The following is a 20,026-nucleotide window of genomic DNA, read 5'->3' on the forward strand; positions in this document are numbered from 1 at the left end:
CGCACCGCCTCCCGCGCCTCAGCACCGCCCCGCACCGATCCCCGCGCCTCAGCACCGATCCGGCCCGCGCCTCAGCACCGATCCGGCCCGCGCCGCGCGGGCGGCGGTTCCGGTTCCGGTTCCGGGCTGCGGGGCCGCCGCCATGGCGCGCAGCACGCTGAGCTCCCGCTTCCGCCGCCTCGACATCGACCAGTACGACGAGAACCGGTTCGTGGAGGAGCCCGAGGAGGCGGCGGCGGCCGAGCCCGACGCCGGCCCCGAGGTGGAGGCGCTGCTGAGGCGATATCCTTTGGCGGCGGCCGCGGCCCGCGCAGGGCGGCCCGGGCGGGAGCGCGGCGTGAGGAGCGCGGGGCCGGTACCGGTTTGAGTCCTTGACTTGGGCCGCACAGGGGACGCGCTCCGAGCCTTCCACACGGCGCTGCGGAGCTCGCCCGTCAACAGCAGGAACCAGGCGATGAAGGTACCCGGGGCTGGGGCGGGCGGGCCGGGGCAGCCGAGCCCCGCCGGGCCGTGCCCTTCCTCCTCCTCCTCCTCCTCCCCTGGAACCTGAGGGGAAGAACGCTCACCTTGGTCACAGAAACGAGCTGGCCCGTGGCGCAGCTGCCGGTCCTCCGAGCTCACTTAAGCAGACACACGCCTCGGGACCGTGTCCAGCTCTCCTGGTTCTCACGTCCTTCCCTTGTCTTGGCAGGAGCAGGCGCAGGGAACCATGCTGAAAGTCCTCATGTCTTTTAAAAGCAGTGAAATAGAGCAAGCGGTCAACTCCTTGGACGGGAATGGCATTGACTTGTTAATGAAGTACATTTATAAAGGATTTGAAAAGCCAACAGAAAACAGCAGTGCAATATTACTCCAGTGGCATGAAAAGGTAGGTGTTTGGTCTGCCTGGGCTCAGCCACGCTCTGCAGGGTCCCTGCACGGCAGCGGGTGATGGCAGGGGCTCAGCCCCAAGGAACAAGGGAACTTGTCTTTGGTCTCTTGGACTTATTAAGCTTTTGTCTGTATGTCAAGGCTTACCCTCAGCCAGGGGCAGAGCAGAGGCCACGCTGTGCCTTCTCCTGTGTCTCCCGAGCACAGCCCTGCTGAGGAGAAGGTGCTGGGGGCAGGTGGACGGTGCAGCAAAGCCTTGGGTGCTTAGGCTGGCTCAGGTCTGGCAGTTCTCTCAGCTGAGGGCTGCTCCCAGCATGTGTCACGGCTTGGGAATGGGATTTAGCAAAGCTCTTTGCAAGGGAGAGGCTTTGGAGATCTCCAGGATTCTGGTCTGTGTGTTGCTGTGAAATGCCAGTGGTGAGACAGGGGTCAGCTGGTGGCTGAGCATTCCCTCTGTGCAGGACGAGGGTGAAGCAGCTGCTCGTGTCACTGCCCAGCAGGAATCCCAGGCAAGTGTTGCCCATCTGCAGGGTTGAGCTGCAGCACTGGCTGTCAGGGCTGCTCCTAGGACGGATGTTCCCTCGGGACACTGCAGCTCCCTGTGCACCAGTCGTGTTCCCAGCGTAAGGGTTCTGTCCTGTGACTGCTGATGACACAACCTGTGTGGGTGATTCCAGCTCCTGGCAGCAGTCACTGCCTTGCAGATCCAGGACAGGGCGGGAGGAGGAGGAGGAAGGAGTTTCTTAGGACAGCAAAGAACCTGTTTCTGCTTGGTTTTTCTTTCTGTTGTTGTTTCCACTGGAGACTGTTTTTAGGTCACCAAGGGTGTGTGCAGCCAGTGGGCAGCGTTACACAACACCCCTGACTGGCAGGATGACAGTGCTCAGTGTGTGGGCACAGGTGAAGCATCTCGTCCTCTTTCTTCAAGGCAGGTCTGCAGGCAGCTGGGCAGGGCTTGGAACCAGGTTTGTGTTCTGCTGTTTGGCACTACTGGTAGGACGTGTGTGTTGCTCAGAGAGGAGTCAGCTGCTGGGCAGCAGTTCAGTCTGTCCTGGGTCTGTAAGCTCCAGGGCTCAGGAACGCTGACACGGGTGCAGTGCCTGTGGGTTCTGCTGCGGGTGACACTTGTGTTCCTCCATACCCTGGGACACTGAGGTGTCTCACTGCTGCCCACTGTTCTGACGCCATATGCTGTAACAGCCCCTGGGCTGGGCCTGAATTATCTCTGCAAACACGCCTCACTAAGCAGTCAGCTTTAATTACTTTTTCATAGCCACATCCATCATCTTCTGGACTTCAGAAGGATACAACATTCACATGGAGGGGTGCAGATGGCACTGGAACTTCCTCCTTTCCCCTGCAGGGAGATGGGAGGTGAGGCACTCTGCACCATTCCTGACACACCACATTGGTGTCCTCCTCTAGATCCAAAAGTCTTTGGAGAAGGTGCTTTTCCCTCCAGATTGAGGTTACTACGTTATTGTATTTGGTTTTGTCTGCCCTTCAGTCCCTTCACTCACAGGTTAGTGCTATAAATCCCTGCAGGGACCCAGCGAGGGGGAGCAGCCCAGGCACGGCCCTCTCTGGGCAGGGGCAGCCAGTGTGGAGAGTGGTGATGTGGTCTGGGGCTGTGTGAGCAAACCTCTGCTCTGTAGAACAACTCCAAATGTCTTTAGTGGCTGCAAGTGCCAGAGGAAGCAACTTTTTCCCCAGTTAACTGTTTTAGAGACTTTAGAGCAGAGGGTAGGAGCAGATGGAGTGTCCCAGGCTGCAGGGTGTGAGATGTAAGTTTGTAGCAGAGCTCTCGCCTCTGTTATGAAGCGCTTGTTCTTTTCAGACGCCCTTTGCCCGTGAGGCAGCGGCTGCCTCGCACCACACGGTGACTGGGGAAACCTCTCCCTTTCCCATCCCCACAGGCACTGGCAGTCGGTGGACTGGGCTCCATAGTCAGAGTTCTTACAGCACGAAAGACTGTTTGAAGGACTGTTTTGGACTCAGAAGAAAGAATTAGCCAAAATGACCCTGGTCCATCTCCTAGCGATTGCAATCTACTGAAACACTGCAGACACCTCCTCCTGGAATGCTCTTACCCCGAGGTGGGGGAGACTAAAGGTATTCCTGCATATTCTGACTATCAGACACAGGAGCCAAGACATGCTCTTGCTCCCTTCTTTACCAGGCAGAGAGAAGGCACGGCTCTGCCTCCTGCTGCTGTTAAGTGAACTGGTGTTTCCAGCTGCTGCTTTGGGGTAGGTGGGGCTCCAGGGGCTGCCCCTGGGTCAGAGGCAGCTGTGGCCACAGAAGTTCAGCAGAGCTTTGTAGGTGTGGTCAAAGGACTGGTTGGACCAGGGGGCTGGTTGCAATGTAAAGTGCCTGCTGCATCAATAAAGTTCCTGGATCACGTGTCTTCTGTATTTTTCGCTACATCCCCAGTTTGCCCCAGGCAGGAGCAGCCCAGCAACAGGCCCAGGCCAAGCACAGGACTGCTCCCAGCTCCAGCTGCTCACACGTGGAGCTGTGCTGGCTGGTGGGCTGAGACCAAGCTCAGCTCTTCCAGTGAAGGCTTCTGAGGTGCAGGGACTACAATACATCATCACCTGTGGTTTGCATCAGGATGCCCAGATGTTCTGTCCTTGGTGTGTCCAGAGGGGAGGACACAGCTCCTCCAGCCCTCACTGGGCAGCACGGGGTCGGGCTGGGGTGGCTGCAGGAAGGAGCTGCCTTTGAGCACATGTGAGAGTTCTCCAGCAGCAGCTGCCTGGGGAGGCCCCGCTCCCTTCACACTCTGTCAGCTGCTAAAAGCACAGCAGCAGCTGTCCCTGGAGAGAGGTGGTTTGAGGAGGCAGACACACCTTGCACCCTGCCTCATTCCTGGCGTCACTCCCTGTGAGAAAGGGGCTGTAATGACACAGCTGACACGCTCCTGAGCCAGGGCAGAAGGTGGGGTTGGGTTCATGCTTTAGGCCTCTCTCAATTTTAAAGGGCTGTGGCAGCCCAGCACAGAGAACCAGAACTACAAAAAGAAAGAAATCAAGATTAGGGTTTTGATCCAAAATGTATTGCACCACAAATTTCATAGTGTTTCATAATACAATCCATATGTACAGCAGAGAAGGAAAGGAGGCCAAAGGCCATAGAAAGGATTATGTATACCACTGCTTTATACAAGGGAAAGTGCATCAGCTTCTATGTACACACAACACTCTTGCTCTGATACCTAAAGAAAATCCAACACTGCAGAAGTAGTTCATGGTAAGTTGATGATGTGTGAGCTTTGGGATCTGAAACAAGTTGTTAGTGAACACGTAAGCTAAGATGGTGCTGTCACTCCATGCCAGGGGCCTGCACAGTGTTTCCCACTGTTCAGCTGTAACCTTTCAAGCTGGGATCAACATAAACCGATTAAGTCACCAGGCAGGCAGCAGCCTGAGCAGAGGGGTTCTGTCCCACAGGAACAGGCCAGGCCACAGGGGCATTCTACAGAAAACCCTTAGAGAGTAAAATCTTCCCAGAGCCACTAGCATTACCCTGCCCCCACTTCAGTACAGGAACAATTGGTATAAACCCTCTTTTTGATTGTCTATTTTCAGACTAGAGCAGAGCTGTTCTCTGTCCAGGGCTGGCCCCACGCTGACCTTCAGTGTGGTGGCTGGGATTACTGAGAGCTGTTTGGACAAGCTTCAGTGTACCAAAAAATACCCAGTTGGTTTGCCTGACTTAAAACAAATAGAACCCAGCTCCAAGCTGAGGAGTGTCACCTGTACCAGGGCAACAGTCCCTGCAAGTGCCTGGGGCAGGGAGGTGGCTGGAAATGGGGGCAGCCTGCTGGGGTGCAGAGCTGCAGTGACCAGCCTCAGGGGAAGGAAAGGTTCTGCCCTCTCCATCACAGGAGGAGTGTGCAGGGCTCACAGGCTCCAGCTCTGACACAGCACCTTTGACTGCAACCACCAAGGTCACTCAGAGCCCCGTTGGCACAGCAGAGAGCTGCACGGTGACTGTGTCTCCACTAGAGGACAGGCTGAATGTTCTGGAATATCTTCAATAAATGCATTGTTAGTAACACAAACCTCACTGTAAGAACTACCAGAATTGCAGCCTGCCTATGGAGTTCCACACACATGGAGTTTCCTGGAAATACATCTTATTTCAAGAGTCACACTTAGAGCTGCTTCCCATTTTCATCTAGATTTCACAGTGGTGATATTAACCACAGCCACAACTCTGCTTCCATGGAGGTAAGTGCTGCCTTGGTCCCCTGTTCATGAGGGGAAGGAAAGCAAGCTGCTGGAACCAAGATTTATTCATTAAGAGCTGAATTCTGCCCTCAAAACCAACACCCTCGTGAGCAGCGTTCCTTCTGCCCCGTAGTCAGGGCACAGTTAACAGCCCACTACGTGTTCATAACAGTTTTATGAGCATCAGTATTTGAAGCACAGAAGCACAACCCCAGGGGGGGCTGCTGGGGATGAAGGGTTGTTGCTAGCAGACTTGGAGGAGAAAAAAAACTAAAATCAAAATGTTCAGTACCAACATTCTTCACCCCTTATCACTAGATTAATTCTTTCTGAAATAAAAGGTACTGTCGGTGTGCATTTACAATACCTGGAAATCAGATTAGAAAACGTTAAATGGTTTACTACCCCTCCTTCCCCAGGCTAACAACCTATGGTACAGCTAACAGGTGAGTGTGAAAGGCGACTCAGGATTAGGTACTATCATTAAGACCATTCTGAATATTTTTTTTCTTTAAGAAAAGTAAAACCAGACAACTCTAAAGTTGTGCTCTCAAATTAAATAGTCATCAACATGCAGCCCTCAGACTGCAGGCCAGGATATATGCACCTCAAATTACACAGTGATATGAAAAACTGCAAACTATTAGTTAGGTCAGTATAACAAGGCAAGGCAGATTTCTTTTTTTGGTTAAAGCTCCTGCTCCTGTTCTTTGAAAGGCTTTGAAAACCCTCACAAACTCAGTATGGTACTGCCAACGTCTTCTGTCATTGATGCTTTCCACAGCGAGACAAGGAAGCTTTACTGTGCCTGCAGCCACCCAACTCCAGCACTCGGTCACTGAAGCTGGAAGCAGCATCCTGGCAGCCTGAAGGGCAGCAGCTGTGGGTGAGGCTGGCAGCAGCCTCTGGTGCCCAGGATGAGCTGACTGCCACCAGGACACCACGGTCCCCAAATCCAACCCAGGTGGTGTTTCAGTTTGTAGTGACGTTTTTCCTTGCACAGCATTAGTTCTGTAAACAGTGTCAGAAGTTCTTGTACAAAATACTGCAATGACAGTGATTAAGACACACCTGAATTAGTGTGTTCAGCATTCTTTTCACAGAAAAAAGTGGCTGGATGCTGACTGCCTGTTCTCAGGTGCCCTTAAGGCCACACTGTCCTTGGGCTCGAGATAGACGGACGGATGCTGCCTTTGGGAGATGGTTTCGACCCAAACCATGACATCTAGGACAGAAAAGCACAATACATGTTATGCCAGTTCAGACTTTTAAGAAGATCAAGGTAAGAAAGACAAATGATACAGTATGTGGGCATCTGCCCATCATCTAAAGGAAAGAACTGTTTGCAAGACAAAACACTTCAGCCTGAAGGAGCGAATGCAGTTCCACAGTCACGTCTGGACAAGACAGCATCCATTCCCACAAGTCAAGGTGACTGAAGATTACACTTAAATAATGTATTCCTTTAAAATAATCACAAATCAACAGCCATTTAAACACAGTACCTTTAGTCAATCTAGTGTTAAACTGTTCCCTGAACAAGATGGTGAGGAAATCTCCCTCAATCACAATCACTCAGAGCTTGACTGTGTCCAGCCCCGAGCGGGCAGAGATGAACACAGAAGGGCCCAAGCCAGCATCATTAACAAATGCTCACTAATGACCACAGAGCCAGGGATACGCAGATCTCATGGGACACAATGGAAAGGAGAAACAGACCTAAGTGTCTAAGCCCAATGTCAAAACAAGTCAAGAATTCAGCCTCCTGCTTCTAAACGTTTGCTGACACTCCAGCAAGAAGCTTCTGGCTTCCCTCCACGGACTGAGTCCGCTGGCCAAAACTGTGCTGCTACTCCTCCAAAGCACTGCAAAGTTGCTATTTCCCTCACTGAAATATTTCCAACATGTGTGCATGTGATCAGGTAACCTTTTATAACGAATTACCTTTATGACTGCAGCTGACATTTGGTAAAGGTACCTTTCACATCTCCCAGCAGCGAAGGAGTTTCATTCCATCTGCTGGGAGCCCCGTTAAGACTACAAGTGGAACACAACCCTTACCTTGTACTCCAAGGTTTCTTTAAGCATGTTTTCTTCCTCTTGTGAAAAATTCAGTAACACAGATACAGCTTTAATTAGATGGAATGCCTGAAAGAAACCACAGAGTTTTGTTGGCTTACGACACTCTCAGGCTCTACACCCCAGACTATGGCTCAGCACAGTTTGTCTGCAGGTTTGGCCAAGGGCAGAGCTGCAGCTCTCCCTTATCCCCAGCTGCAATCACCTAGGATGGCCTGTACTTTATTTCTTCTGTTTGTGTTTCCCAGGTCTCTGCTCTTTAGCACTGGTTTGCGTATTTGGGGGAAAGAAGACAAACAGGGAGCCTAGTTAGTTAGGATAGAGAAGTTTGGCTCGTGTGGCATCTTAGCTCCTTTGAGCTTTGAAAAGCTTATCAGTCAACAATTTGTCAGTGTACAAGGATGGAACTGGCACAGAAGCACCCTTAGCAGGTAACTGGTGGCAGTTTCTAGAGAAAGAGAAGGCAAGTGTACACCTTTACCTCAGATTCTCGGCAGGACATGAATTTCAGTACAACATGTTTAAGGTATTCAAAGTTTATCTCCCTTGAGTCATTTAAATCAGAGTTGTTTGTGACAGTCACAGAAGCATTAGGCACTTCAGAATTTGCTTTTTCTCGTACTTCAGACACCTCACTGTCAGGCCTTATCTTCTACAAAAGAAAGAGAAGCACATTGCACACCGTCAGCTCGACACTGGGAGAGGAGCCGAGATACCCGAGACAGAGGGCTTCTATCCACAGGGTGGGTACAACCTGAGCATCAACACAAGCTCCTTCAGCCTTCAGGGGATCACAGCACAGAATTGGCCTCACCCCTCCCTAGATTCTCAGGCAGAAGCCAGTTGGTGTGAACGTCACACATACAGTACCGAAACCAGCATGGAACTGGCTCCACGGTAGAAACTATCATCTGTAACTTCACCACTAACTTGCTCTGTGCCTCTCATTGTGGGCTTTCTCCAGAACTAATTTCAAGCTCAAAAAGACTCCTACAATTCACAACTCCTCACAATTCACAATCACTCACCTTAGCTGAACAGCAACCAAATCTCAGTTGTTCACCCCTACAGAAATGTATTAAATGCCCAAGATTACCAAACTCAGGTCTTCTGTAGCTGAAATTCTCCACTGCAAGTGCTGAGTGGTAAGAGCTACCTGTCACATCATCCATTCAATAAATGATCCCTTAACTTCACCGATCTGCCTCCAAACACAAGGCAACTGCAGACATCTCTAGTAAAAAAATCCCTCTAGCTAGCAGTTAAGCTTTTGGAATTAGCAGTACAAATACTGTGTCAGCTGAAGAGACTGAAAAAGCAAAGCCCTTACCAGCTCTTTCTGGAGGGTCTTCTTAAGTTCTGTCATTCTTTGCTGTAGCTGCTTTATCATCTGTAAGCACAGCAAAGGGTACTGTTAATACAGTATTCCTTGTCAGAACAAGTTTCTACCCACATGTATCTGGAGAACCCCATGACAGACAAGGGTAAGGAACAGAACAATGATTAAACAATAGTGACAGCTCTGAAGAAGCAACCTGAATGTCTTGCCTTTCTATCTGCACACATTAGCAAGGCATATGACAGGGTACTTGGGCTTTCCTGAGACAACACAGTGGAAGGGAACTGAAATCACACAAAGGGCTTTGCAGGAAAGCTGTGAACATCATCATTTGGTGTCTTTCCTCCAAGGAAAAGGAGGATTCCTACAATTCCAGCTGCAGTTTTTATCCACTACTGCTAGAATCTTGTAGAATCCAGACCAAAAAAAAAAAATACTCCCAGAACACTGGATTCAAATTGGAGCTGTCACTTTGGTAAGCCTGTCCTTCCAAGGCCACCACATGGGCAGCACCAATTATTTGGCCTCCTAATTAAAAGAGGAAAGACTAACAGCTGTTTCAGTTCACCTTGTTTTTCTCAGCAATTTGCTGTTCCAGTTCTTTGTTATCCTTCTGGAGTTGAATGACATCTGCAGCTGCCACCTCTCCATTCTGTTCCACCACACGGTTTTCTGGAGAATGGAAATGGTTGTTGCTCAAGGCCCCCATGGACTCCTCTGCCTCTGAAACCTATACAAATGAAAAGAGTGAACTGGAGAGAGTGAGACATTTGTGGCCCATGAGCACTCCCCAGGGAGAAAGCTAAGACTCCTTTTGGTGGTCATTTTGTGGGGAATGGTGGTTGCTTTTATAAACCAGACAGCATTAGTGGCAATCAAGTTGGACACATCTGTCACTGGTCTGCTTATCATTTTTGTGTCTCTGTCCCATTGGTTTCATTATGGTTCTCTCAAGACATCTTATAAATGAAACAAAGTAGAGGTCTGGTTTATGAAAGGCAGCCTCAGATCTGACAGGGAACAGTTTTCTTTAGGAAGTGAGAGTACAACAAATCCTGGTGGTCTGCACTGCTGCTGCTTCGGGTCACGGGCAAGCTGTCAGGGCAAACAGCTCCAAACACGTATCACCAGCCACGACAGGACTGAGGCTCTTCTGCTTGTTTTCCTGAGAAGGCTGAACAGATCAGACTTGCAACTGCACTCACATTTTTCTCATGTTCTCTGGCCAACAGGCACTCCTGTATCTGCAGCTTCAGTCCGTCAATCTCCTTTCTCGCCGTTTCCTCTTTCTCCACTGCTCGGCTGTTACTCGCTTCTATGTCAGACTGCAACTGCTGCATCTGCAGCAGGACAGCCTCATGATCTGAGAAAGGAGACACCTCTTTAGCATCAGTCCACTGATTCAAATGGGAGAATCTAATTCTGTTCCTTAAACAAAGCAAGCTAGAGTGACAGTAAGTGTGACAGCAAGGCAAAAGGGTCAGGGAAGGCAGGAGGACAACGGGATTTCAGCCCCACAAGCTCACAGGCAGGTTTCTGCAAAGCAGCAGCCTAACTAAACATGGGGGTGGCTTAAACATTTAACATAATTATCAATTAGACCTGCTCTAAAAGGTTGAACAAGTGCAGTGTTTGAAGTGCTGCAATGATGCAGCAGGCTTTGATCTGTCTCATTTATTTCATGTTTTGCACAAAACAACCACCCAAAGCCATACAGCAGGACTTGTTACTTTATTGTGTCTCCATGTAAGACTTAGTTTTTAACAGTGGTTTTGTTTTTAAGGATGCAGCAGACAGACTGTCCAAATGTTGCTGAAGGACACAAGACTTTGAAAACTCTAATAGATTAAATTTGGAAAAGAAAGCTGGAATTACCACAATCTATCAGACAAGCCCAGAACTAGAGACTGTACTCAGACAAAGCTCTCTGGGACATAGCAGACCCATTTGGTCTAACCTTGACTGAGTTGGTTTAATTCTTCTCTCTGTTTCAGAAGCATATCACCTTTCTCATCAATCAGCTGGTCTTTTTCCTTTATTAAGGAAGCCAGATGTGAAACCTTCAAAGCAAACAAGCAAACAAATAGAAGTCGTTAAAGATAAAGCCTAAAAGAGGGCACTGCAAGGTTTCAACATACCTGAGAGGTTTGGAATTAATGTTTTTTTTGGTGGGAAGGACTGGAGAATTCCTGTGTCAGGGACAAGAGCAGTAGCTGGTATCTACAACTGGCAGGGGCTGCCTGAGCTCTGTGCTAGGTAATACAACACCTTGGAAAAGTGGTTTGTGCAGCATTAGCGTCACAGATAACACAATGTGGATGTCTGATCTACCCAGAGACACACAGAGGCATCACCTCTACAACACTGACCTCACTACAAGGCACTGAAGCCAATGTGCTGTAGAAGGCAGAACACCTTTAGCTTCCCTTTGGCAAAGCTCTGTGCCACTGTTCACAGTTCCTTGTGACCAGCTGGCAGTAGCTGTGAAACAGCCACAGAGCAAAGCCAGGGATCACGCTGCATGCCCTGACATCCAGCTGGAGCAACCAAGCACACAGCTACAGCAGCCCCAGAGCAATAAAGAAACCAAAAGACTACACCACAGAATCTCAAGGGCTGGAAGGGACCTCGAAAGATCATCCAGTCCAATCCCCATGCCAGAGCAGAACCACCTAGAGCAGGACACACAGAAACTCATCCAGGTGGACATTCAAACTTGCTTCAGTTCCAAGTTTACTGAGATAACTTCTGCTCTCTTGCCTGCTGAGGATACAACTCTGATTAATGTTCCTGTCAGGTTAACTCAGTCCCAATCTCATCTAGTCTGTGGAAAGTGGGGAGGCACCCAGATACATTTTAGGCTGTCACTATTAACCTACCTGCTGCTGTAATTCCTCCCTCTGGTTTCGTGTTTCTTCCAACGCTTTGGCAATTTCAACGCTGACAGTCTCTCTGCTGCTCAACTCACTCTGCAAATCAAAAGTCATTCAGAGGTCACTTGAGACAGCTAAACTGGAGTTAGTCTCATCTTTAAACCCAAATCTATTAGAAACTAGAATTTACAGGTGTTCTGACAAACCATGATTTATGCTTCCAAAAGACAGCTACAGTTCTGTTTTACTGCACTGCTGCTGCCTGTACGTGTGAAAGCAACACAGAACTGATGCAAAAGGCCAAACACATCCAATGCTTCAAACATCCTTTAGCTTAAGGCTCTATTACAGAGAAGTAGTTCCTTCCTATAACTGATCTTTATTTCACTTGTGCATCCAAGAGCAGCTACAGAAAAACACTGTCAGCAAGCTAAAATCACAGTCAAATACTGAGTAGAAGCTGTAAATCCCTGACCAACTTTTTAACTTTTGCTTGGATGCTATCAGAATGGAATCCAATGTTGAACTATTCTGTATTCATTGCTGCTAAGACTTAAAACCTCTTCATATCTGATAATATAGGAATGTGTTCTTTCTGCCTGATTTGAGCAGACACAAGCATTCTGTTTCAGAAAAAGATCAGCCACTTGCAGTGCTCCTCAAATGTACTTCTACAGAGCATCAAAGATGATTCACAGCTGTAAGTACAGGTAACTTGAATGACTCCAAGTACTGAGAATGTAACACACTTTGCTGCCCACTGTATCTCAGACTCACTCTGTATTTAACCAGTGTCACTAAATAATTAAGCCTTTACCTTCAGCCTGTTCAATTCAGACTCTTGGGTTTTTAAAGAACTCTCATACTCTTCCCTGCTTCCATTAAGACTTTCATTTTCCTTTTCCAACTGGCTCTGTAAAACAAAGATTGCTTAAACACTAAGCACAATAATCCTAATGCTTGCAACTAAACACAGCAAATGCTTTGTTCATATTCAGTGTCTCTGAGTATGAATTCTTCTATTATAATGCTAAGAGCACTGAGTAAGAACATTCAGACAACATGCAAGGCCCACAATCCCTGTTAAAATCATTTTGTGCAGACACACCCGGCCCATTGAACAGCTTCTGTACTTACAATCTTGTGCTGAGCAGCTGCTTTATCAAATTCCCAAGCTGTTTCAAGAGCAGCAATTTGAGACTCCATCTCAGTAACTTTCTGGTCATACTGGTGTTTCTCACTTAAAATCTGTTGCTGTAGTTTACTTCTTTCATCCTCCAGGTCAGTTTGCTTAACAGAAACAGAGAACACTATGTTAATAAAATGGTACTTTGAAGCTCTTCCAAGAATGGGACACCACTGCAGGAGCAGCATTATTGCCTCAGCAGCAGCCTCAGGTATTGTGACACAGACACTAGCTTAGGACACAAACAGCAACAAAATATTTGAGTAACATAACAGAGAAGTGAGTGTTTCTGGACACACTGAAGACTGATCAGCTAGTGGTCAGTGAAACATCAGGCAGGATACTTACCAACTTCTGTATCTTCAGATCCTGCTCAGCACCTGCTTCTTCACTCTTCCTAAATGCTTCTGTTGCAGTCTGCAGTTTGTGCTCCAGCTCTTTATTCTGAAATACAACAATTCCTTACCCATTGGCATATGCATTGTTAAAAAACACAGAGAATGTGGGATGGCCCCAACATTAAAACCACAAACCACATGGCTGAGAGAGACTGAGAGAGACTGTCTACTTGACACATGCTGCTTTTAAAAACTCTTCACCACACCATTACCCCCCAGCAATATTTGTACTTCAGTTATTTGCTCCTTGGGACAGAGAAGACAGGCATGAAACCTCTAACTTTATAATCTCAGGCACTTCTCTACCTCTGAAGGTGAGGGGATGACCAGAGACCTTGATCAGTTAAGACTGTCCTTTCAAGACTCAGCTTGACACAGTCTCATCCGTGGCTGAAAGCACAAGGGCTGTGAGAAGAGGAGGTATAGTGCATAAAGAGGCTGAAATCAGTGTGAATTTGCAGGGAAATAAAGACATTTACCTGTGTTTCCAAGCGGTTCAAAGCCTCCAGGTGATGCACTCGTTCTGTCAGCACCTGCTGCCTGGTTTCATCCAGCTTCTGCTCAAGTGTAGCTTTCTGAAGATTACATTGAGATGGAGAACAGGAGAAAGGATGGACAGAGAGATGAGGTTTTCTTTTGAATTAGTATTTTTATTTTCAACTATTCATTATTTCATTCTAAGGGAAATAATGCAGCGACAGAGGTGCCTGTGTGACACCATCAGACATCCCTTCCGTGTGCCAGAGATAAGGCACCTCCTTAAAAACACCTCAGACTGTCCTTTTAAACAGTCTATAAATGTATTATTACCTCTTTGAGTAGTTCCTGCACATGTTCATCCCCTGAAAGATTCCTTTCTAGCTTCTTTTCCAAGGACGACACCTTTTCCTGCAGCTGCTCAGTAAGTTTATTTTTCTCAGCAAATTCAGAAGTCACCTGTGAGAACAAGAAGTCACAGAATCTCTTTTGTAGTGACGCTTTCGGCTCATCTACTGTGCTTTCTCTTTCTAAAGACATTTTTTAAACCCAAATGTCCAATTAGAAAAGGTAATATGACCCTAAAACACGTCCCAGCCACCAGGTTACACAGTGTGAAATTACCCAAACGTGCACCTGTACACAGCCAACAGCAGATGCAACTGAAAACACTTCACCTTTTGCTTGTGTTGTTCATATTCCACCTTCAGAGATTCATGTTCCACCTGCAACGTTTCCAGTCTCTTCTCACAACCAGAACCAGCAACTCGAGCCTAAAAATGTTGAGAAATTACTTGCTTTGAAACAGAACTGATCTCCCACATAACTGATGTCTAACTTCTGCAGCCCAGAGCTCTTGGAATCAAATTTCACTGAACTCAAACTTACATTTTGCAAGTCTACAGAAAGCTTCTGAATGACAGTTTGTAGCTCCTGTTCTCTTAACTCCAGAGCAGTGATCTTATTTTCTGCATTTGTCTCAGCTGTCATTAGTTCATCTCTTCACAGAAAGAGAGTAAAAAAAGTGACATACCATCCCAGAGAGATAATCTTGAGCAGATAATTCTGCTGCTTATCTAATTGCTTACAAAATCTCAGGTAAGTACTACTTTAATTGGCTGGAAAAGAAAGACAAACATGGCATTTACATCCACATCAGCATACCAGAAGCATTTCTTCAGCCAGCTCACTACATACACAAACCCTTCCAAAAACAACAGAACTGGCCACAAAGTAAAGGCATCTACTCCTCAGGGAACAGCACATCCTCACCCACCACATACCTCTGTGCCTCCAGCTCTGAGAGCCGCTGGCACAGCCCCTGCAGCTCCTTGCTCAGGCCTTCTGTCTTGGCATCTGCCTCCTGCAGCACCGCCTTCGTGTGGGTGAGCTCTCCAGTGCACGCCTCTAACTCCTGCTTCGCTTTGCTCAGAGCTTCCTCCTTTTTCAAAAGCTGAATATAGAACATTATCTTTGACAATACAGCTGACCCAGTGGTACTGATAAGGCCTTCACACTGAAACTTGTCTTTCCTATTAAGTTACGAGATGAATTAAATGAGATAAGGAACTCCCAGAAAAGCCACTATTGAAATAAACCAAGTAATACTCTTGCATTTGTCTACTGTTGGGATTTGGACAGTGAACAAGACCATACAAGCATAAAGGCTAAAAAAAAATGCAGAGCTATCATGAACTTGGTTTCCAACGGGAATTTTAGGGAAAAACTCAAAGGTTTAAAACAAACTTACCATGTGTTTAACTTTGGCAATTTCCTGCTGTTGAAAGCCCTCCAGTTCATCCATTTCATCTCTCTTTTGAAAAAGGTTCAAACTCTGCTCTCTCATTTCTTCTAACTGTTTTTCAAGCACTTTTCTTTCCTGATAAACCAAAAACAAAAGGAATCGAAGACGCTCTGTATCCTCATTTCAAGCCAATGGGAGCTCAGTTAAACTCTCTGAGAAAGGCATCTCGTCTTGCAGCCATAAGGCTCTCTGATGTTGCCACACACAGAGTCAGAAACTCTTCTACCATGTCACAGCAGGCAATGCAGAGCAAATGATCACATCAAAAACCTCAAAACAAGCTCACATTGATTGCAATACAGCCAAGGATCTCCTAACTGAGCCCTTAAAAATGGACAGCAAATCGCAGCGTGTTTCGTGTCCACTTTAACACAGATCAGGCTGGAAGAGGTGGAACAGCTACAAGACTGAAATCCTGCATTAAAAAACCCTAACAAATAGTTTAATTTATTCTATGGAAGATCTACTACAAGACCTCAAACAAACTCACTACTTCTGCATCCCAGCTGCCTCCTCTGTGATAAAAGAAACTATGGTCCCACCTGACAGGAGTACATCATTCTCATCACAACCATCATCCTTTACTTCCCCACAAGTCTCATTCCAGAAATATCTCCTGAAGCATTGGGTCTGGTAATGAAAACAAACATTTGGTCTCCTCCATTGAGCAGAGACAAAATAATAAAAGGGCTGACCAGAGCTCAGCTGCAGGAAGTGTGCAGGGTGATGTCTACAAGCACTCACAGAGAGAACACAGCCAAAATCCCCACAGGTTAGTTACCTTTTCAACTTGACCCAGTTTCTCCATCCACTCCTGGACAAGAAAGAGAGACAAAAAAATCCAAATCCATTTGTAGACCATCAAGGACAGCAATTATGATTAATTAAAAAAGAGCATCTGCATTAACAGAGATAACGAGTTGTGGTACTGACTGAAAAACCAGCCAGCAAAAGTAACAGCTAGTGTTCTAATGCATAAAGGCTGGGGAATCATTTCTGCTGCCCGGATACAGAGGCTTTATGTAAGTAAAATACAAGTGTCAACAAGTCTACTGCAACTGAATCTCCCCAAACACCAGTGCAAACTCAACCTTCCTTAAGAGATTGTTGAGGGCTTGTTAGAAAAAGAGGCACAACAGTCAAAACGATGACAAGTCCAACACCATTTATGACACTTAATACTCCACTTCCTCAGCGTTGCACACTAAGGATACACAACACTGAACAGCTACTTTAATCAATGGCAACACCTTCTTAAAATACCAAGGTCATGCACTCAGATCTCTACAGATGTTCAAAGGTTGAGCTGTTCAAGCTCTGTTACCTGGTCTTTTTTTTCTAAGGCCAAAGCCATCCCTTCAGCCATCTTGGCTCGACTGGCCTGGTGAGCTTCATTCTGCTCCTGAAACTTCCTCATGGAGGCTATCAAGAGAGAACACCAGCTGTATTAAAAACTCATCTTTTAAAATTGAGAAACACATTTCTATAAGTTATAAATAACTTTAAAGGGCTCCTTCTGCAAGTAATGAGCCCCATCTCGACTCGCCAGCACTAGCACTGTGCCGCTCGTTACCTCACGCTGCTTGCACGTTGGACAAATGCCAGGAACAACAGAAGATAGAAATACTGTTCCTCACTGGATTATAACAAAGCTGTAGGTTTCAAAACGGTCTCTTCTGCATGTTAGCCCTGAATTCAGCAAAAGGGGTATGCTAACAACTCTACCAGCCAACACACTGCTGTTCCTCTTTACATTGTAAATAAGGCAAGGACCTGCATTCTAATTCTTCACAGCCTACAGGTGCACAGTTTGAAAAGAAGTGGTTAAAACATCTGTACACCAAACCCATCTCCTTCCAACAATAACAATTTTCAACTTAAAAAAACACAACAGAAAAGGAAAAATAAAAGTACATACAATCCTGGTGCTTCTCTAAAGCGTTCTCCAGCTTCTCTTTCATCTTCTGCAAGTTTCGGATCTGATCAGCATAATCTTGTGTGGGGAGGGAGAAGCACAGACCAAGAATGAAACACATGGGGAAGGATATTTATAGAAAGGGGAAAAAAAGAAAAAGAAAGAAAAAAGGAATGAGTGGAAAACAATGATGACTTTCTCAATCAGAAAGTCACTCCTGCTGAGGAAAGCTTTGCTGACCATAAGGATCAACACAAGCAAATAGTTCTGTACTGTCCATGGGGTAAACGGGTGGGACAACCAGGAGGACCTGTGCTAGGTGTGCTAGCTACACAAAAAAGGGCAGTACCAGAAAATGAACTGCCCTGACTTTTTACTTCGTTCGAGAACAGTGACCTACATAGGCCTGTTTAGGAAAGGCCTCTCACTGGAGGATGCAAGCATGAGGTGATTCACAGACACCTGCATCCTTGTTCCATCTTGCTCGTTGTTCAAGTCCCACTGTACCTCAGAGGCTGAGCCCTGGCTGGTGCTCCCCCTTGGCTAAGGATCTCACACTCTGACCACTACCATGCCTGCTGAGCCATCAACACAAGCTGAGGTGAAAAAACCCAAACCGAAACACACACATGCTCCTTGGAGAAGTTTACACACAATGGAAAGGAGGATTCACTTACTGATTGAGCTGCCTGGTATTTAACAGCTTCCCCCTTCCTGTACTAAGACCCAGCCAGCACTTTTAAGTTTACCTTGTGCAAACAGGTGAACACGTGGCCCTTCCAAACTGCAAAGTGAAGTCATTTTTGAATCCTGTATTTGTTTGAACTACACAGGAGCCTGATAAGTCTCCAGAATAAATCAACAACCCTGGCTTTGACCTTTCCTTATTTTTCAAGGCCTCCTATGAGCCTGGGAAGCAGCAGCATACATAGTTCAGCCTAGTTGCTGATCCACTCCCTGCAGCAGGGATGGGAAGCAGTGTCAGAGCAGAGCCCTTGCTACAGTTTTACAGAATAAAGTATTATCTTAGAAATAAAAAAAGCCTCAAGACTGTTTTTAAGTGGAATCCTTTGTGTTTTCTTCATTTCAATGTTCCCTTCTTTAAGAACAGCACCATGTTATTACCAGCATCAGAAAGCTTGGATTACAAGAGAGACAAACCGTTGCATAAACAGAATATGTGAAATAGAAGTAGGGAAAGACCATTTGAAGCATTGTCTTTATAAGAAATCAGTGATACTGGATGTTAAGTGCCAATCAACAGGGCTGTTATAACCAAATCTCACAAAAAGCTGACCCCACCTATTTGCAATAAATTAAACCAGTTCAAAGGAAAACTTTTCCTAAAGTGACAGTCTAACAAGACACCTACCAGACAGCTTGACCTCCAGTTTTCTGATTTGTTCATTTCTTCTGAATAACTGGGATGAAAGATCCTCTCTAGAGCTGCTTCCATCAGAAGCCTGGACAGAAAAACAACACTTGTGTAACACAGAAGTTAGAAAAAGCAACCCTGCCATACACTAACAAACCTAACCCCAGCCAGGAATAATGCTCCAGTTCTTCACATAAAGAGGAAAGCTGTACTAGCACAGCACAATGTGTGAAAAGTGCTGAAGAAGCAGAACAGTGAGGACTGAAACAGTGAGCTCTGCAACACTGGCAATCTCTCACACAGATGCTTTTAAAAGATGCCACAGCTGAAAACCCTTTGTTCACACTGATCACCAAGGAGAGGGCACAACAGAATGACTAAGGGCAGGGAAACCAGGCTCCAGAGTTCACGTTTCAGGATGGGTCAAAGCAAAACTCTTTAATAAAACAAAGTCAGTAGAGAAGAAAGAGCAGTGCCCTTCAGGTGGAGAGAGCTGGCGTAGGCAGCGACGCAGCCGCCTGTCCCTGCCGTGGTGTCTGCACACAACACCCACTGCACAGCTGAGGGCTGACTCTCTGGGGGGTTATTTTGCTCCATAAAAATCAACCTGAAGAGTATTTAAATAAATATGGCTAAAGCAACTAATTCTTGGAGGTTTCTGAAATCAAAACTCAAAGCAACGCGTTACTTACAAAGTCATCTCCGGAGTCTGCTCCCACGGATGCAATTGACTCTTTACTGACAGACCTGGGTATCCTGGCAGCTCCTCCTGGTCGGGGAGCAATAGCTGCCTCTTCTGCTATCTTCTTCTTCAATTTTGCAAACATTTTCCTGCTCTCTAGCACTGAGACACTCAGGTGCTTTGAAAAGCCACTGTCTCCAATACGTTTGATACGCTGACACTCTGCTCAAAGCTTCCCGATAACGAGATTTAATGCTGTGCCTCATTCACTGTGTTACTGCACTTCTAGTTCCATTAAAGCTCTCATAGCCTAACGGTACCTGCAAATTGAAGAGACACGGTTTGCACACTATCCGCCCCAAACACTGCATCGGAACGAAGAGCCTCTCAGCATCACACCTGTCACAACGCACTAAGAAAACAAGTCCCCCGGAGCAGAACCCTTTGATGAACCCAGAGAGTGCCGGCGTCCGGCGGCACCAGGGGGCGGCCCCGCACAGCCCGAGCCCCCGCAGCCCCCAGGCGGGCCCGTGCCCCGCGCAGGCCGGTCGGTCCCCGCAGGCGGCCCGCGGGCGCCGTCCCGCCCCGAGGCGGCGGAGGGCCCGCCGCCGCACAACCGCAGCCCCCGGCCGAGCGCTGTGAGCCCCCCCCGGTTCCCCAGCCCGGCCCCACCGGGCCGCCGCCGCCGCCCTCACCGCTCACGGCCGGGCCGGGCCGCGCCGCCGCCGCCGCTTCCGCGGTGCCGCTGCCCCGGAAGCGCCGCTGCCCCGGAAGCGCCGCGCGGGCGGAAGCA

The 20,026-nt window shown here is 47.4% G+C and overlaps 2 protein-coding genes across 5 annotated transcripts; one reads left to right on the plus strand and one right to left on the minus strand.

Annotated features, from left to right (window-relative positions):
- Positions 1–38: 38 nt before the first annotated feature.
- ARPC5L (actin related protein 2/3 complex subunit 5 like) lies at positions 39–3,273 on the plus strand. 2 transcript variants are annotated; one of them, XM_062011293.1, is made up of 4 exons: positions 39–282; positions 388–460; positions 692–868; positions 1,332–3,273. In XM_062011293.1, the coding sequence occupies exons 1-4, from the start codon at positions 143–145 to the stop codon at positions 1,404–1,406; spliced, it is 465 nt and encodes a 154-aa protein (XP_061867277.1). In that variant the 5' UTR covers positions 39–142; the 3' UTR covers positions 1,407–3,273. The 2 variants fall into 2 exon arrangements, with proteins under 2 accessions (XP_061867277.1, XP_061867278.1); XM_062011294.1 differs by having other exon boundaries at positions 2,787–3,273.
- Positions 3,274–3,441: 168 nt separating this feature from the next.
- Positions 3,442–20,009, minus strand: GOLGA1 (golgin A1). 3 transcript variants are annotated; one of them, XR_009820037.1, is made up of 24 exons: positions 19,929–20,009; positions 19,244–19,553; positions 18,549–18,639; positions 17,180–17,254; positions 16,586–16,683; positions 16,043–16,075; positions 15,208–15,336; positions 14,741–14,910; positions 14,346–14,457; positions 14,135–14,230; positions 13,791–13,916; positions 13,460–13,555; positions 12,931–13,026; positions 12,534–12,686; positions 12,214–12,309; positions 11,403–11,492; positions 10,481–10,583; positions 9,729–9,886; positions 9,092–9,253; positions 8,515–8,574; positions 7,666–7,836; positions 7,167–7,253; positions 6,177–6,330; positions 3,442–3,883 (listed from the first exon to the last, which is right to left on the minus strand). XR_009820037.1 is itself a non-coding variant. In XM_062011292.1 (23 exons), exons 2-23 carry the CDS (start codon positions 19,376–19,378, stop codon positions 6,250–6,252), a joined length of 2,406 nt encoding a protein of 801 aa, XP_061867276.1. In that variant the 5' UTR covers positions 19,379–19,553; positions 19,929–20,009; the 3' UTR covers positions 3,907–6,249. The 3 variants fall into 3 exon arrangements, 2 of the variants coding, with proteins under 2 accessions (XP_061867276.1, XP_061867275.1); XM_062011292.1 differs by lacking the exon at positions 3,442–3,883 and having other exon boundaries at positions 3,907–6,330; positions 14,741–14,898; XM_062011291.1 differs by lacking the exon at positions 3,442–3,883 and having other exon boundaries at positions 3,907–6,330.
- Between the last annotated feature and the right edge of the window lie 17 nt (positions 20,010–20,026).

The sequence above is a fragment of the Colius striatus genome, chromosome 19 (genome assembly GCF_028858725.1).
Source record: "Colius striatus isolate bColStr4 chromosome 19, bColStr4.1.hap1, whole genome shotgun sequence".
NCBI lineage: Eukaryota > Metazoa > Chordata > Aves > Coliiformes > Coliidae > Colius > Colius striatus.

Excerpts from the sequence above, each read along its gene's own strand:
- ARPC5L (XM_062011293.1), top strand. The coding sequence starts at position 143 with ATGGCGCGCAGCACGCTGAGCTCCCGCTTCCGCCGCCTCGACATCGAC. Across the intron at positions 461-691 it reads GCAGGAACCAGGCGATGAAG|GAGCAGGCGCAGGGAACCAT; the intron begins GTACCCGGGGCT and ends TTGTCTTGGCAG. Across the intron at positions 869-1,331 it reads TACTCCAGTGGCATGAAAAG|GACGAGGGTGAAGCAGCTGC; the intron begins GTAGGTGTTTGG and ends CCCTCTGTGCAG.
- GOLGA1 (XM_062011291.1), bottom strand. The coding sequence starts at position 19,378 with ATGTTTGCAAAATTGAAGAAGAAGATAGCAGAAGAGGCAGCTATTGCT. Across the intron at positions 13,556-13,790 it reads TGCAGGAACTACTCAAAGAG|AAAGCTACACTTGAGCAGAA; the intron begins GTAATAATACAT and ends TGTAATCTTCAG. Across the intron at positions 10,584-11,402 it reads GGGAGGAATTACAGCAGCAG|GTTTCACATCTGGCTTCCTT; the intron begins GTAGGTTAATAG and ends TTTGCTTTGAAG.